This window comes from Cervus canadensis, chromosome 7 (genome assembly GCF_019320065.1).
Source record: "Cervus canadensis isolate Bull #8, Minnesota chromosome 7, ASM1932006v1, whole genome shotgun sequence".
Taxonomy (NCBI): Eukaryota; Metazoa; Chordata; class Mammalia; order Artiodactyla; family Cervidae; genus Cervus; species Cervus canadensis.
The window spans coordinates 20,490,860-20,507,921 of record NC_057392.1 but is presented as its reverse complement, the minus strand read 5'-3'; the positions used below and the strand labels follow the sequence as shown (position 1 = coordinate 20,507,921).

General features: G+C 47.2%; 1 protein-coding gene across 4 annotated transcripts in view; it reads right to left on the bottom strand.

Annotated features, from left to right (window-relative positions):
* PDE9A (phosphodiesterase 9A) overlaps positions 1-17,062 on the bottom strand; it is a 105,621-nt gene that overhangs the window by 31,396 nt on the left and 57,163 nt on the right. For 2 of the 4 annotated variants that reach the window (XM_043474492.1, XM_043474493.1), the window contains exons 5-6: positions 5,720-5,774; positions 4,770-4,840 (exon numbers count right to left, since the gene is read on the bottom strand). In XM_043474492.1, the coding sequence (XP_043330427.1) occupies positions 4,770-4,840; positions 5,720-5,774 (126 nt within the window). Of the gene's footprint in view, positions 1-4,769; positions 4,841-5,719; positions 5,775-5,867; positions 6,027-16,940; positions 17,058-17,062 lie in introns of those variants that run through there. The other 2 variants (XM_043474495.1, XM_043474494.1) reach the window with 2 other exon arrangements.

Here is a 17,062-nt window from a genome sequence, read left to right as displayed (position 1 = left end):
AAGTCTTTAAGGTGAATTAAGAGCTACAGCAAAATTTATATTTGACTCCAAAAAATTAAACACTTGAGAAGGTTAAAAAAAAAAAAAGCAGGAAATTCCATTCAAACACAAGTCAGACCAATGTAACGTGGTTTACAGACGGGCAGTTCTAGCGGGTGCCTCTCTGGACCTCAGAAGCAGAGAACAGTCAGTAGCAGCTCAGACACACCAGACCCAGCACATATGCGCGTGAGCATGGTGCGCTGGCCTGTTCATATGTGTGTGTGTAAGGGTTTGTGTACTATTGAGTATATGTGCCTATGTTTCTGTGTGTGTCTACAGGAATGGGTGCGTATGTGCCTCTGTGTCTGTGTGTCTGTGTGTATGTGTGTCCACATCTGGCCGGGCCTAGTGGAGCAGCCTGGCAGCCTTCACAGGCTGGCTTGCTTCTGGCAGCAGTGCAGGGTCAGGACTGACCTTCTGAGAGCCTGGGGTGACCAGTTCCCCAAGTGACTGATGACAGAGGTCTGACTGCCGGACCCCTGTTCAGAGGGCCTCCCCTGTCCACTTCTAGGGTCCCTGTGATGTCTTTGCGGGAGGCACAGATGCTACGTCTGGGCTGCTCTTTGGAACGCATACCCCCCTGTCCTGGGGGCTCAGCTCAGGTGAGGCAACAGTGGTCATTTCCAGGTTAGCAGTGGAGCCTGGGGAGCTGAGGGGCAGTCAGCCACAAGTGCCAGGAGAGGACAGGCCTAAAGCCAAGTGGAGTTCAAGGGGCACAAGAACCACTTCCTGTGGTGTGTGAACCCCCACATTCCTGTGCACAGAGAGCAACCAGGAGGAGATGGGGGTGCTGGGGGCTGACATGGGGAGAGGTACCAAAATGGGGCTGGGGTAACCCGCTGCCCAGAGTGCCCCCAACCCCAACGATCCAGCTGTCCAAAGCTCCTGGAACCCTAACCCTGACCCTCTCGTCTCCCTGAGAAATGCAAGCCCCCTCCACCCCTGCCGTTCAGGGCCCGGGTCTCCGGGGCTAGAATGAACACAACTAGTAAAAACACGGGTAACTGTGATCTCGTGAGCCTGGACCGTGTCTTCCAGGTAACCTATGCGCATGTGTGTGACTTCTGTGATTCACACAAGAGCCCTAGGAGGAGATTCAAGTTAGTTCTGGAGGATTTGGGGCAAGGACAGGCCAGGGGAGATGGTTACCACGGCTCTGTCCTTTAACGGTCCTCAATCCACGAGCCACCTGAAGGCAAAAATACAGACACCTCTCTGCCTGATTGTTGCTCTCACGGCCAGAGACCGGAAGTCTCACAGCTCTCGGCAGGAGTTCTGGAAATTAATTAACGGCCTCTTTAACACGCCTGTGTACAAAGAATGGAAGGCCTGGAGCTGGCTTCTGTGCAGGGAGGGGCCAGTGGAGCTGGAGGAGAGGAGGATGAAGCAGGAGGCACCTGCTGCCCCCCTCCACCCGCCAGGCATCTGCTCTCCAGGTGGTGACTGGAAGACGGTTCTTCTGTGTAAGTGTAGGCAGTGACTCAGCAGTGAACGCTTTTTGTGATCTCTGGCTGAACCACTTCCCACGTGTGGACAGTTCTACCCCATGGGGCTTGGTGGGAAGTGGGGCTTGCCTCCCACTGCAGAAGATGAAACAGCAAACGCTCACAGCAGTGGTTGAATTGTGCCCCCATAAGAGACAGGCAATGACATAGGGAAAAGCTATGATGAATCTAGAGAGCGTAATAAAAAGCAGAGACATCACTTTGCCGACAAAGGTCTGTAGAGTCAAACCTATGGTTTTTCCAGTAGTCATGTACGGATGTGAGAGCTGGACCATAAAGAAGGCTGAGTGCTGAAGAACGGATGCTTTTGAACTGTGGTGCTGGAGGAGACTCTTGAAGGTCCCTTGAACAGCAAGGAGATCAAAGCAGTCAATCTTAAAGGAAATCAACTCAGAATATTCATTGGAAAGACTGATGCTGAAGCTGAAGCTCTAATCCTTTGGCCACCTGATGTGAAGAGCCGACTCACTGGAAAAGATCCTGATGCTGGGAAAGATTGAGGGCAAGAGGAGAAGGGGACGACAGAGGACGTGATGGTTGGATGGCATCACCGACTCAATGGACATGAGTTTGAACAAACTCCAGGAGAGAGTAAAGGGCAGAGGAACCTGGCATTCAGCAGTCCATGGGCTGCAAGGAGTCGGACATGACTGACCAAGTGAACAACGACAAAGGAACAGGCTCACATCCTGACCCCAGAATGCAAGTGTGGATCCTGAGATAAGATCGTCCTGGGTGAGGGTGGGCTCAAAATCCACAGAGAGGTGCCTGATGCGGGAAGGTAGGGGAGACCCGAGTACGAAGGTGCACAGGGGGAGGCTGAGTGCAGGCAGCAGCAGCCTGCAGTGACGGCCACACGCCAAGCTCCAGGGCAGCCTGGAAGGCGCAGCAGGCTCGGGACAGGATCCCTCCAGAAGGAACTGGCCCTGCTGCACCTTCACCTCAGGCATCTGGCCTCCAGACTGTGGGAGAATTCACTGCTGTTGTTCCAAGCCCCCTCGTTTGGGTGCTTTGACATGACAACCCCAGGAAACCAACATACTCAGTTTCTCTGGCCTTCCCTGCAGTGGGCAGGGGTAGGGGGCAGGGTGTGTGTGTGGACACGGGGTCCACTCTGTCCAGACTCTGGACCTGCAGCTGGTGAACAGAGAAGAAGCCTGATGTTTGCCGCGGTGGCCATGAGCTATGGGGCTCCTGGCACTGATCTTGGGGTGCTGGGGATACTGTACATCTGGGGCTCAGATCTGCCAGATCCGAGTCCTCACTGCATCAGCTCTATGTGGTGTATGGGGCATTGATCCTGCTGCACGGCTACTGAGGAGCCTCGTCCTGACACTCTCAGCACACAGGGGACCCCCTCCCAAAATCCCTTGGAGGCAAAGCCTCTTTTCTGCTCAGTGCAGCCATGACCAGTGTCTGTGGCAGTGGCTACAAGGCCAGCTGCCACAGCGCTTTCTAACCTGCTCTTCCCGGAGCCTCCCCCCAAATCCCCAGCTCCTCATGGTGAAAGGTGCTGGTGAGAGCTGCCCCCTAGGACCCCAGGGCTTGTTGTTCGGTCTCTAAGTCTTGTCCAACTCTTTGCAATCCCATGGACTGCACAATGCCAGGCTTCCCTGTCCTTCACTATCTCCCGGAGTTTGCTCAAACTCATGTCCATTGAATTGATGGTGCCATCCAGCCATCTCACCCTCTGTTGACCCCTCCCCCTCTTTCCCTCAATCTTTCCCAGCATTACAGTCTTTTCCAGTGAGTCAGTTCTTCCTATCAGGTGACCAAAGTACTGGAGCTTCAGCTTCAACATCAGTCCTTCCAATGAATATTCAGGACTGATTTCCTTTTAGGACTGACTGGTTGGATCTCCTTGCAGTCCAAGGGACTCTCAAGAGTCTTCTCCAACACCACAGTTCAAAAGCATCCATTCTTCGAAGCTCAGCCTTCTTTATGGTATTTACTTTTCCAATTTGCTGAATGAACTCAAGCAGGTCACCTAATCTCTTTGGCTCCTTCACTGTCAATGGGGAAAACATAACTGTTTTGCAGCTCTAATGACCAAATGGATTTAAAAAACGCTGCTGCACTTTGACGGAGAAGGCAATGGCATCCCACTCCAGTACTCTTGCCTGGAAAATCCCATGGATGGAGGAGCCTGGTAGGCTGCGGTCCATGGGGTCCTAAGAGTCGGACACGACTGAATGACTTCACTTTCACGCATTGGAGAAGGAAATGGCAACCCACTCCAGTGTTCTTGCCTGGAGAATCCCAGGGATGGGGGAGCCTGGTGGGCTGCCGTCTATGGGGTTGCACAGAGTCAGACACGACTGAAGTGACTTAGCAGCAGCAGCAGCCGCACTTTGAAAAGGGTGACTGTAAATCATGATTCAAGTTCTTTAGGTGAATTGGTTTTGGACACAATCATGATTTTTTTTTTTTCTTGGAAAAAATCAAGCAGTTCATACAAGGTATGAAAAGTGACCTTCAATGAGTTAGTCAGGTAGAGGCTGTGATGCCATCCCAACAGCCTTACCTCTGGAGTCTGTTTACTCACTCCACAAGTCAGTAAATGCAGTGCCTAGGAGCCATTAACCTTGACATTAGCCTTGACACTGACAAAAAGCCATCTCTTTGGGCCCTGGGTGGGGAATTGTGGACCACAAGGAATTCAAGCACTGCCCCTTATTTTATGGATGGGACACAAAGGGTGACTGCCTGAAGCCGTTATCTTCCGGAGTTTTAGCTCCTTGGTCACTGAGTCAAGACGCAGTCACTGGTGGTCATTCAGTAGGCACCTTACCCTAAAATTGTGAAACCAGAGAGTATGGGTTGGTGTGTTCTCATTTATGTAAAAAGAGACACACACAAGCTATTCTGCAGAGGTTTGTCTCTGGGGGGGCTCGGTCTAGGAAGCCCCATAGTTTCCTCTGTGCTCTTCTGTGCTACCACGACACATACCATCTGATGACACGTACAGGATTACAAATTACTGTGTACTTCTAACATGTTGCGAGTTACTGGGTTACTTCTCAAACAGAATAAAACGCTTAAGATTCATCACTCTTCTAGCCTTTGTTAACTTCAAAGGTAAGTACTGAGTACTTGACAAAGACAAGACATTCGCTCTGAGCCTCACCTCCCCTGCCATCATCACACACCACGGCTTAAGTGGTTTAATTTACACTGAGGTTAAAAGACACAGCAGTGAAAAGGCATCCACATGCCACTCACATTCGACGCGCTTCTCCAGCACTGCCAAGTGATTTGCAACTTCAGCTTTCAGCTCGTTGATTTTAAAAGCTCTGGGAAGGAAAAAAAACAAAACAACATAACTCCTCAAATTCTCCAAGTTAAAGTGGGTTCAGTCAACATTTTCCCGCTCCTTGCCATGGTGAGGCTCACAGGTGGGCTGGTGAGGGGCCCAAACAGAGGAGTTGCTTTTAAGGAACTCATGGGAGTTGGAGGCGGGCGGGGAGGAGGAAAAGGACACACTGGAATTATCTCGAAGGTGTATTTTCCAAGTCCGGAACACAGAGCGGGCACGATTACTCCCCATACCCAGCCAGTGAGCAGATGCTCTTTGGGGAGGACCTGGGGTCTCTGCTCACCCCTGGCACGGACCAGCACTCCGCCCGCCCCCCTGCCCCGCTCCCCGCACACACCATGTCCTGCTGGGCACAGACCACCCCAGGCAGCTGGTGTGCCCTTCTCTGGGCTCCAACCCAATCAGTTCAACAACTCTTGGGCTTTAAGAAAATACCCTATGGCTTCTCCCCATTTCAAATACCCGGGGGGCAGTAAGATGCCATAGGAGGTAACTGAGAAGACGCAAAGCATTGACTCCAGAACCGGCAGCATAACTCAGAATGAAGAGTGAGTCAGACATCAAACACAGGATCTCTGTGCTGTCAACTCCCATAGGCTGAAGTCCTCGCCCCAAAGAGCCAGCTGAGGACATTCTCAGCAACGCGGGTCCCTACTCTGAAAGCACCAGCAGGCTAGCGTCTCCTGGACCCCATGCACGCTGGCTTAGTTACAGAATCCCCAAAGGACCCCACCAGGCAGGCAGCTTCTCCGGGGAAGTGATGGGTGAGGGCCCATCAGCTGAGATAGCAAGGGGCCCACTCGCCATGGGAAAGAGTACCCAGCCCTGGAAAGGATGTATCCAGAAGATTCTGTACCTTGAGAACTGCTCCGCCACCTGGGTCAGCACGTTCTGGATCAGTTCTTCTTTCTCTGCAGATGAGAAAAGAAAGCCTGATGGAAAAGGGTGTGCTCTGTGGACCATGGGCTGAACCCCAACACTGCACCCAGGAGCTGCCTGGGTACCTGACGGGGGGTGCTCTGGCCACTGGTCAGCAGCAGAGCCTCTCCTGGGCCCCGGGTTTCCCGTCCAGCTTCAGATGCCCTGTCCCCCGGGACAGCTCTCAGCGGTGCCTTGGCAGAGTGGCTGGGGCTGTGATCCTCCCGCAGTCAGCACCAGTCATAAAAGCGGGCAGGACTGGTCTTTAAATATGGGACACTTTCATGCAGTTGCCCTGGTCCATTTTATGGGGGCAATTACTATGACAGAAAGTTCAAAGCATAGTTTGAGTGCAACACACACCGTTCTCACGGTAGGTCCCAGAGACAGGAAGCGGCTGGGGTGAGCGAGTTTGTCCCTCTGTAGCCTGGCACATAAAACTGGGCTGGGCGGCTGGATTTACAAGGTTCAGACCCCAGGCTGTATGTACCTGCCCATTTTCCTGTTTCCTGACCGGGTCCAATGCAGGATGCCTCATAGAAAGGTGTGGAATGCATGGCACCAATCCAGCCGCTCTATGCTCTTGGGAAGGGCAGGCTCTCCCCTTGGTTCCAGGTGGCTGCTTAGATCACACCCTAAAACTCTGGGGACCTAAACAAGGCCTCCTCCTGAACTCGTGTAAGCTTCCATATAGACTCTAAAACCAACACAAATCAAAACCAAGCAAAGTCTGTCCAGACAGACAAAACCCCCAATAATCCAATTTGGCAACAGGACTCTAAAGCTAAAAATGTTCATGTGCTCTGATTTAGTGTCTCCAATTCTAGGAAAAACCATACGTATGGACACAAAAGATGTTCATCACAGCGTTATTTAACACAGTGAAAACTGTAATCGCCTATATGCCCATCAAATGAACATCACTTATACCATATAAATGATGGTGTATCTGCACTGTGGAAATATATTCTGCTACTAGGAATAATATCTTAGAAAAATGTTCATGTTAAACTAAGAAAGTCATAAGACAGTGTGATTCCATTTCTTAAAACTTGGGAGAGTATACTCCAAAATAATAATAGTAGTTACTTTTTGGTTGTAAGATTATATTTTTTTCCTTATTTTTGTTTCTGTATTTCTAATATACTTCTATAACAACTTATGTTAATTTCACAAAATCATTTTAAAAAATAATCTAAAATAACCTCTAGGACCTCATTCCTTCACCTGCCAAATGTAAGGGTAGACCAGATGATCCAAGGTTTCCTCTGGCTTTAGCATCCTATGACTTGATGAGAAGGAAAACGACGTCCCCTTATATCTCTTGGAAATACAAGGGTAAAAATGTCAGCCAGGAAACTTTATTGAGCCACATGTTAAGCTGATCAAAGTCCTATCCTTCAGAGAGGACCAGACCCCCCAGGGAAGAAAAATGGTGGCTCCATTGACAAGAACCACCAGTGAGAAGGCTTCACAGGCCTCCTTGGTGAACTCAGCAGTATTTTAGATCACATACTCTAAAATCTTGGGCAAAAGTGTATCATATAACCTTCAAGAGTTAGTGGTCTGTCTCAGTCTTGACATATATTTAAAAGTCCATCAACAGTTGTAGAATGCACATTCTTTTCAGGTGACTATGAAGTGAAATGAAAGCCGCTCAGGTGTGTCTGACTCTTTGCGAACCCATGGACTATATAGTCCATGAAGTTCTCCAGGCCAGAATACTGGAGTGGGTAGCCTTTCCCTTCTCCAGGGGATCTTCCCAACCCAGGGATCAAACCCAGGTCTCCCATACTGTAGGCAGATTCTTCACCAGCTGAGCCACAAGGGAAGCCCTGTGCCTATGAAGCATATACCAAAATAGACCATATGTTGGTCCACACACACACACAAAACCCACAACAAATTTAAAAGAACCACAACCAAATAGAGTATGGTTTATGACCTTAAAGAGAATCAAACTAGAAATCAGTAACAGAAAGATCTTCACACATTTTGAAACTAAACGACACACTTCTAAGGAATACATGGGTCAAAGAGGAAGTCTTAAGGGATATAAAAATAGACACTGAATGGTAACTGCTTTACAATTTTGCTGTTTTCTGCCAAGTAGAATGAAAATGAAAATACAACACATGAAAATTTAGCTGTGGGACACAGCTAAAGCCGTGCTGAGAGGAATATCTATAGCACTGTATGCTTGCATTCACAACGAGGAAAACTCTTAACTCCATAATCTAAGAACCTAGAAAAAGAAAAGCAAAAACAAACCCACAAGAACAGCAGAAGGAAGGATATAATAAAAAGCAGAAATCAATGAAATAGAAAACAAAAACAGCACAGAAAACCAATGAAACAAAGAACTGGTTATTTAAAGATATCAATAAATTGACAAATCCCTGGCAAGACTGAGAAACACAGAGAGAAGACACAGATCACCAGTACCTGGAATGAAAGGGGAGACAGCATTACAGGCCTTGCAGACATCAAAAGGCTAACAAGGAAACACTAAAACCAACTCTAAACACATAATCTTGACATCCTAGATGAAAATGGACCAGATCCTAGAAAAGTATGAACTATCACACTCATCCAATATGAAGCACGCAATTTGAACAGTCTGTAACTATTAAGGAAATTGTGTTTATTTAAAAAGTCCCTCCAAAGAAATTTCCAGGTGCAAATGGTTTCACTGGGGAATTTTACCAAACATTTAGAGAAGAATTAATCAGTCCTTCAAGAATTAAACAATTTCTTCTAGAAAATAGAAGAGAAGGGTACACTTTTTGATTCACTTTGTGAAGCTAGTATTGACCTGATACCAAATCTAACAAAGACAACAAAAAAAGAAAACTGCAAATCAATATCTGCCATTAACATGAATGCAAAAATTCTTAACAAAATATTAGCAATTAGAATTCAGCAAAATATAAAAATAGAACTAATAAGTGAGTTCAACATGGTCACAGTATACAAGATAAATATATAAACTGACTGTATCTATATACACTAGCAATGACCATGTAGACACTGAAATTAAAATCACAGCACCATTTACAAACACTTAAAAAAACTCAAATAACCTAAGTGTAAATAAAACATATGGAGAAATTGTGTGCTGAGAACTACAAAACCCTGGTGAAAGAAAGATATAAATGGTGAGCCCTACCATTTTCATAAGAGTCTTGTGATGAGGGTGAAAGAGGAGGGTGAAAACGCTGGCTTAAAACTCAACATTCAGACTAAGATCATGGCATCTGGTCCCATCACTTCATGGCAAATAGATGGGGAAAAAGTGGAAGCAGTGAAAGATTTTATTTTCTTGGACCCCAAAATCACTGTGGACAGTGACTGCAGACATTCGTGGAGTTAAAAGACACTTGCTCCTTGGAAGGAAAGCTATGACAAACCTAGACAGCATATTAAAAAACAGAGATATCATTTTGCTGACAAAGGTCTGTAGAGTTAAAGTTATGGTTTGTCTAGTAATTATGTATGGATGTGAGAGTTGAACCATAAAGAACATGACCACTGAAGAACTGATGCTTTTGAACTGTGGTTCTGGAGGAGACGCTTGAGAGTCCCTTGGACTGCAAGGAGATTAAACCAGTCAATCCTAAAGGAAATCAACCCTGAATATTCATTGGAAGGACTGATGCTGAAGCTGAAGTGTCAATACTTCGGCCATCTGATGCAAAGAGTCGACTCACTGGAAATGACCCTGATGCTGGGAAAGATTGAGGCCAGGAAGAGAAGGGGGTGACAGACAATGAGATGGTTGGATAGCATCACCGACTCAATGGATATGAGTTTGAGCAAACTCTGGGAAATAGTGAAGGACAGTGAAGCCTGGCGTGCTGCAGTCCATGGGGTCACAGAGTCTGACATGACTTGGTGACTGAATAACAACAACAAATGCAAAGTGGACTCTGGATGTAAAATGGGAAACTATAAAACTTAGAAAAAAATAGAGGAAAATCTTCAGATTCTTGGGCTAGGCAGAGAGTTCTCAGACTTGACAACAAAAACAATCCATAAAAGGGAAAACTGATAAACTGCACTTTATCAAAAGTAGAACTTTTCCTTTGAGAAAAATCCTGTTAAGAGATAAAAAGGTATATAGTCTGGGGAAAAAAAATATTTGCAAATCACATATCTGAGAAAGACTTTAAAATAGACAATGAAAAGAATAGTAAAAACTCAACAGTAAAAAACAGAACAACTCAATTTGAAAATGGGCAGGGCACAGACATTTATTCATCTACTTGTTTTGGCTTGTGGGATCTTGGTTCCTGATCAGGGACTGAATCCAGGCCCCCGCGGTGAAAGCGCTGAGTCCTAACCACTGGACCCCCAGAGATTGCCACGAGCAGACATTTTACTGAAGAGAATATACAGATGGATGACAAGTACATGAAAAGATGCTGAGCTACATGAGTCATTGGGAAATGCAAATGAAACGACACTGAAATATCACTGCACATTTATCAAAAAAGCTAAAAAAAAAAAAAAGTGACAAACCCAATGCTGGAAAAGATGTAGAGAAACTAGCTTACTCACACACTGCTGGTGGGAATGTAAAACAGAACAGCGCTTCTGCAAAAGGGTTTGACATTTTCTTAACAAAACTAAACATACAACTACTGTATGACCTGCACTTGCCCTCTGGGACAGAGAAGAGACAGGTTATGTTTACACAGAAGTTGGTACACAATGTTCAGAGCAGCTTTTATTTTTAATTGCCCTAAACCAGAAACAACTCAGATGCCCTTCAGCAGGTGAATGAATAAGCAAACTGTGTTCCGGCCACACCATGAAATATTACTCAGTAATAAAAAGGACTGAACTTGTGATACACGTTAATAGCCTGGATGCATTTCTAGAGAATTATGCTGAGCGAAAAAAGGTCAATCCCCAAACTCACTCTCTGGATGAATACATTTATAGAACATTCTTGAAATGGCAAAACTATAGAGATGGAGAACAGATGAATAAGTGTCAAGGGTTAAGGGGCAGTGGATAGAAGGGATCTGGATGACACTATAGAAGAGACACTTGCTCCTTGGAAGGAAGGCTATAACAAACCTAGACAGTCTATTAAAAAGCAGAGACATCACTTTGCTGACAAAAGTCTGCATAGTCAAAGCTATGGTTTTTCCAGTAGTCAAGTATGGCTGTGAGAGTTGGATAAGAAGAAATCTGAGTGCCAAAGAATTGATGCTTTCAAATTGTGGTGCTACAGAAGACTCTTGAGAATCCCTTGGACAGCAAGAAGATCAAATCAGTGAATCCTAAAGGAAATCAGTCCTGAACAATGACTGGAAGGACTGAAGCTCCAATACTTTGGTCACTTGATGCAAAGAGCCGACTCACTGGAAAAGACCCTGATGCTGGGAAAGACTGAAGGCAGGAAGAGAAGAGGGTGACAAGAGGATGAGATGGTTGGATGGCTTCATCGACTCAACAGACATGAATCTGAGCAAACTCCAGGAGATAATCAAGGACAGCAAAGCCTGGCCTGCTGCAGTTCACAGGGTCACAGAGTTGGAGACGACTTAACCACTGAACAACATAGAAGGACGGCACGAGGGCCCCTTGGGGGATGAGATGCTCTGTGCCTGGACTGAAGCAGTGTCGACAGTGCTGGGGTGAGATCTTCCTGCAGTCTGAAGGATGCTACCATACCTGGAAAAAGGGTAAAGGGTGCCTGGGTCTCTGCATTTTTTCTTACAACTGCATGTGATTGCATAATGACTTTAAAAAAGTTTAACAAAAATTTAATAGAGTGAATGGAAAGAAAAAGTTAAGGGGGACTTTTCCCTTGTCTTTTGAGGGGGGGCTCCTTTGAGCATTACGGGATTTTTAAAAAAGATTTTTCTTTTTGATGTGGACTATTTTTTAAGTCTTTATTGAATTTGTTACAGTATTGCTTCTGTGTTACGTTTTGATTCTTTGGCTGAGAGGTGTGTGGGATCTTAGCTCTCTGACCAGGATTCGAAACTGCATCTCCTCCACTGGAAGTCTTAACCACAGGGTTTTCATGCTGAAATTTAATTTCTACCCCAAGCACTTCACCCCATACCTTCCTTTTCCCGAGGCTCGGACATTCATATTTTGGTCCACGTAACAGCTACACCTCAGCCCATGTGCCACCCATGTCAACAAATCTGATGTCTTCAGAAAGTGCACAGGCACAAAGGTGAGCTGGCAGGGATGGAGCCCCAGGGCGCTGGTCATGGGTCATGGCGCTCATTCCGCTGCCATCTCTATAATTTCGCCCTGAGCTGCTTCTTTACATCCTGCACGATCTGCATTCCTATGCAAGGGGAAAGGGCAAAAAAAAAAAAAAAAGCCTCTGTGCAAAAGGCCAACCACACCCACACATCCATAAACACAGCCTGTTCAGGAAGTGGGTGCCTCCCCCGCCCCACCCCAGTGCACTGGAATTCCTGCCGCAGGCCGCTGCTTCCTCCCAGGGGAGTTCTGAGCTTAAAACAAAGTGTGTGTAGAATACTCTGGGCAGAGCCCAGCCGGTGGGGCACACTCCTGCCTTAGCTGTCACGCTACTGTTACATCACAGGTGTTACTATGTCACTACGGGTTGCCAACATCTACAGGGGCTGTCATTCTGCCACTAAGGGTCCCTGACAGCCACAGGTGTTGGTATGTCACTAAGGGTCACCAATAGCCATTGTTCAGCTGCTAAGTTGTGTCTGACTCTTTGCTACCCCATGGACTGTAGCACGCCAGGCTCCTCTATCCTCCACTGTCTCCCAGAGTTTGCTCAGATTCATGTCTATTAAGTCGATGACGCTATCTAACCATCTCATTCTCTGCCACCCCCTTCTCCTTTTTGCCCTCAATCTTTCCCAGCATCAGAGTCTTTTCCAGTGAGTCCGCTCTTTGCATCAGGTGGCCAAAGTACTAGTGCTTCAGCTTTAGCATCAGTCTTTCCAATGAATATTCAGGATTGATTTCCTTTAGGATGGACTAGTTTAATCTTGCAGTTCAAGGGACTCTCAGGAGTCTTCTCCAGCACCACAATTTGACAGCATCAATTATATGGTGCTCAGCCTTCTTTATGGTCCAACTCTCACATCCATACATGACTGCTAGAAAAACCACAGCTTTGACTCTATGGACCTTTTTCGGCAAAGTGATGTCTCTGTTTTGTAATATGCTGTTTAGGTTTGTCACAGCTTTTCTTCCAAGGAACAACCGGCATAAGTGTTGTTATATTACTAAGGGACCCTGGCATCCACAGGTGGTGTTACATCGCTAATGGTCATGGAGCAGCTGTTGTTCTATCACGAAGGGTTGCTGGCAGCTACGGGCTCTCTGATACCTTCTCTTGCTTTGAGTGCCTTCCCTGGTATCTTCAGGGTCCCTGGGGTGACAGGCTGAACTCTGGGTGGGGTGGGGGGAACCATGTCCAGGCTGAGAAGCAGCAGCATCCTTCCTACAGTGTCCTGAGGTGATTTTCATTTCCCCAGGGCCTCTGGAAGCCTCAGGTAGCCCTAAATCCCTGGATTTGGGGGCAACAAGCACTTTTCAATTGCATATATGAGTCATTCCCAATGTTGGTAGCCAAACCACACTGTATCAGGAAAATGTGACAGTATGTATGTGTGTGCTAGGGCACCTCGGTCATGTCTGACTCTTTGCGGCCCCATGGACTGTAGCCTGCCAGGCTCCTCTGTCCGTGGAATTCTCCAGGCAAGAATACTGGAGTGGGTTGCAATTTCCTTCTCCAGGGGCTCTTCTCAACCCAGGGATCGAATCCACATCTCTTACATCTCCTGCATTGGCAGGTGGGTTCTTTACCACTAGCGCCACTTGTAGGAAACCCACTGTTTGCTAGATGCTGTGTGGCATATACAGAATTTTAAAAATTAAAGTATATTCAAGTGCCTCTGCTTTGAGAGTTTTAGATAGCTTTAAGAATAAGCAGCCACTGAATGGAATTGGTATAGCCACTATGGAGAACAGTATGGAGGTTCCTTAAAAAACTAAAAATAGAGCTAATATATGACCCTGCAATCCCACTCCTGGGCATATATCCAGAGAAAAATATGGCCCGAAAAGATGCATGTTCCACAATGTTCACTGAAGCACTGTTTACAATGGCCAAGACATTAAAGCAACCTAAATGTCCATTGATAGAGAAATGGATAAAGAAGATGTGGCATATATACATATACAGTGGAAGACTACTCAGTCATAAAAAGAATGAAATAAGGCCATTTGCAGCAACATCGATGGATCTAGAGAGTGTCATACTGAGTGAAGTGAGCCAGACAGAGAAATATCATATGGCATGCCGTATATGTGGAATCTAAAAAGAAATGATACGAATGAACGTAACTTACAAAAGAGAAAGAGACTCACAGACTTAGAGAACGAACTCATGGTTGCCGGGGTGGGGGGGACAGGATAGTTGAAGACTTTGGGAAGGTCATGTACACACTGCTATATTTAAAAGGGATAACCAACACAGACCTGCCGTATAGCACATGGAACTCTGCTCAGTGGTACGTGCCAGCCTGGATGGGAGGTGCGGGAGAATGGAAACATGTATATGTATGGCGGATCCCTTCACTGTTCCCGAGACTGTCACAACATTGTTAATTGGCTATACCCCAATACAAAATGTTTTTGTTGTCAAAATAATAATAATAATAAAAGAATAACCAGCCACAGCCAGGGATGCTGGCAGTTCAAGATTGGACATGACTGGGGGTCTTTGGGGGGGTCATGCTGGTGTCCTACTGGACTGTTGAAAAACCTTTGGGAGTTTTTGAGATAACTGAGAGAGGAAGTAAGACTGAGAACAGGAGTCAGCAGAACGCCTGCTGGTCACAGAACGGAGGCTGCGGCAGAGGCGGTCCTCGGCCATGGGTGACCCGCGTGTCCTCCAGGGAAAACTCTGCTCCGTGAAAACAGCTGACGTATCATTACAAGTGTCCCCAGGTCTAGGACATGCTACTGAACGTCAAGGATGCTGCTCCAAGCTCACCATGATTTAATGAGTGCCCACGGCTTTAACTAAGGTAAAGATTTAATGAAGGCCAAAAGGTCAGCTCTCAGCACAGAGGTCATGTCACCAGCCTCTGCAGGTCTGGGCTGCTTTCTCCCTGCTCACACCTGGACGGGCCTGGCTTAGATATGCTGGGGGCCTCGTCCGCTGACCTCTTGGGTAACGGGTCCTGCGGGGTAGATGCCGAGGCTGGCAGAGTCTTCCACCTATTAGGGAACAGTTGCATTTAGTTCCAGGACCATCTTGCAGTCTGGCAGCATCTGAGCTGGGTTTTCTGGATATTTCCGGACTGTGGCTCTCCACCAGGGTGGCCCTGGACCTGGCCTGGGCCACAACTGATGGGTCAGGAGCAGCCCCTGGAGACGGGTACAGAGTTGCCCAGTGGGGGTTGTGGGCAGGACTCTGCCTGTGGGCTGGCAGGATGGGCACCCTCCCCCGTGGTATTTCTTCAGCTGCCCCCGCGAGTGGCCAGAACAGCATCCACCCCTGCCTTCCCCTGGTGCCAGAGGCTGTTGCCCGACTCTGCTGCTGTGCACGCTTCAAGGAACCCGCCTCCGCCTCTCCCAGCCCTTCCAGGAATTGTTTATTTGTTTCAGACGAATCCTGCGTCTCCGCAGCAGAGCGACGTAAAAGTCAGGTTTAACCGATCGACAAGACAGCCCAACCCTCCAATTCCTACTTCAGAGGTCAGCTGAAGGCGATGCCCTGGTCAGCTAGGCCAGTCAGTGGACAGGTACTGCTCTTTTCAAGTGGTGCTGGATGGCACAGAACAGCGGACGGAACGCTGGACTGCCCACGGCCACTCCCCCATCCTCCGCACACCCAGGCTGGTTGGCACATGTACCATCCTCCCTGAGGGCAAATGGACACAACCACGGCCCTAGTAACACTCTGGCCCCACACCTGTGCCTGCAGGGAGGAGGCCTGGGAACATCGGCACGGGTTCTGGAACCTCAACCTCCAACAGTGCCATGAGTAACACCTGTGGCCACGTGTGTGCTGCCTGGAGACCACCGTGAGTCCCAATCTCCCCTGATACGTCTGTATAACTGTTGCACAATATTTTTACTGTGTCCTCCATGCTGTCAATACGATGCACGAACTGTCTGACTTTATCCATCTCACCCAAAGCCCTGAGCACCCTTCAAAACAGTGTGGAGATTCCTTAAAGAAACTGGAAATAGAACTGTCATATGACCCAGCAATCCCACTCCTGGGCATACACACCGAGGAAACCAGATCTGAAAAAGACACGTGCACCCCAATGATCATCGCAGCACTGTTTATAATTGCCAGGACATGGAAGCAACCTAGATGCCCATCAGCAGACGAATGGATAAGGAAGCTATGGTACATATACACCATGGAATATTACTCAGCCATTAAAAAGAATTCATTTGAATTAGTTCTAATGAGATGGATGAAACTGGAGCCCATTATACAGAGTGAAGTGAGCCAGAAAGATAAAGACCAATATAGTATACTAATGCATATATATGGAATTTAAAAAGATGGTAATGATAACCCTATATGCAAAACAGAAAAAGAGACACAGATGTACAGAACAGACTTTTGGACTCTGTAGGAGAAGGCGAGGGTGGGATGTTCTGAGAGAGCAGCATTGAAACAAGTATACTATCAAGGGTGAAACAGATCACCAGCCCAGGCTGGACGCATGAGACAAGTGCTCAGGGCTGGTGCACTGGGAAGACCCAGAGGGATGGGGTGGGGAGGGAGGCGGGAGGGGGGATCGGGATGGGGAACACATGTAAATCCATGGCTGATTCATGTCAATGTATGGCAAAAATCACTACAATATTGTAAAGTAATTAGCCTCGAACTAATAAAAATAAAGGAAACAAAACACATACTTAACTGACTCCCTCCCAAAGCTTTTTTTTTTTTAAAAAAAACACAACATGGATATTCCTTCAAAAGGGCATGTCTTGCTTTTTTTTGCATTAGAGAAAATCACCCCCATTTGAGACCCTGAATATTGAGGGTGCATTTATTTTCAGAGCTGTGTGTAGGTAGGGCCGGGAGGAGACTCCCTGTCTATCCCCTCCCACCCCTCCTTCTGGGGGTGGCACTGCCCCTCTCCAGGGAAGAAGGGGGGACTCACCTCTGCTCCACTTTTGCTCTCCTGGCCCCTCCAGCCAGCGAGGCCATTCTAGCCCCGGGCACAGTCATGGCAATTCACTGTTTATGGAGGTCATAAAACAAAGAGCAGAAGGAGGACGCTTC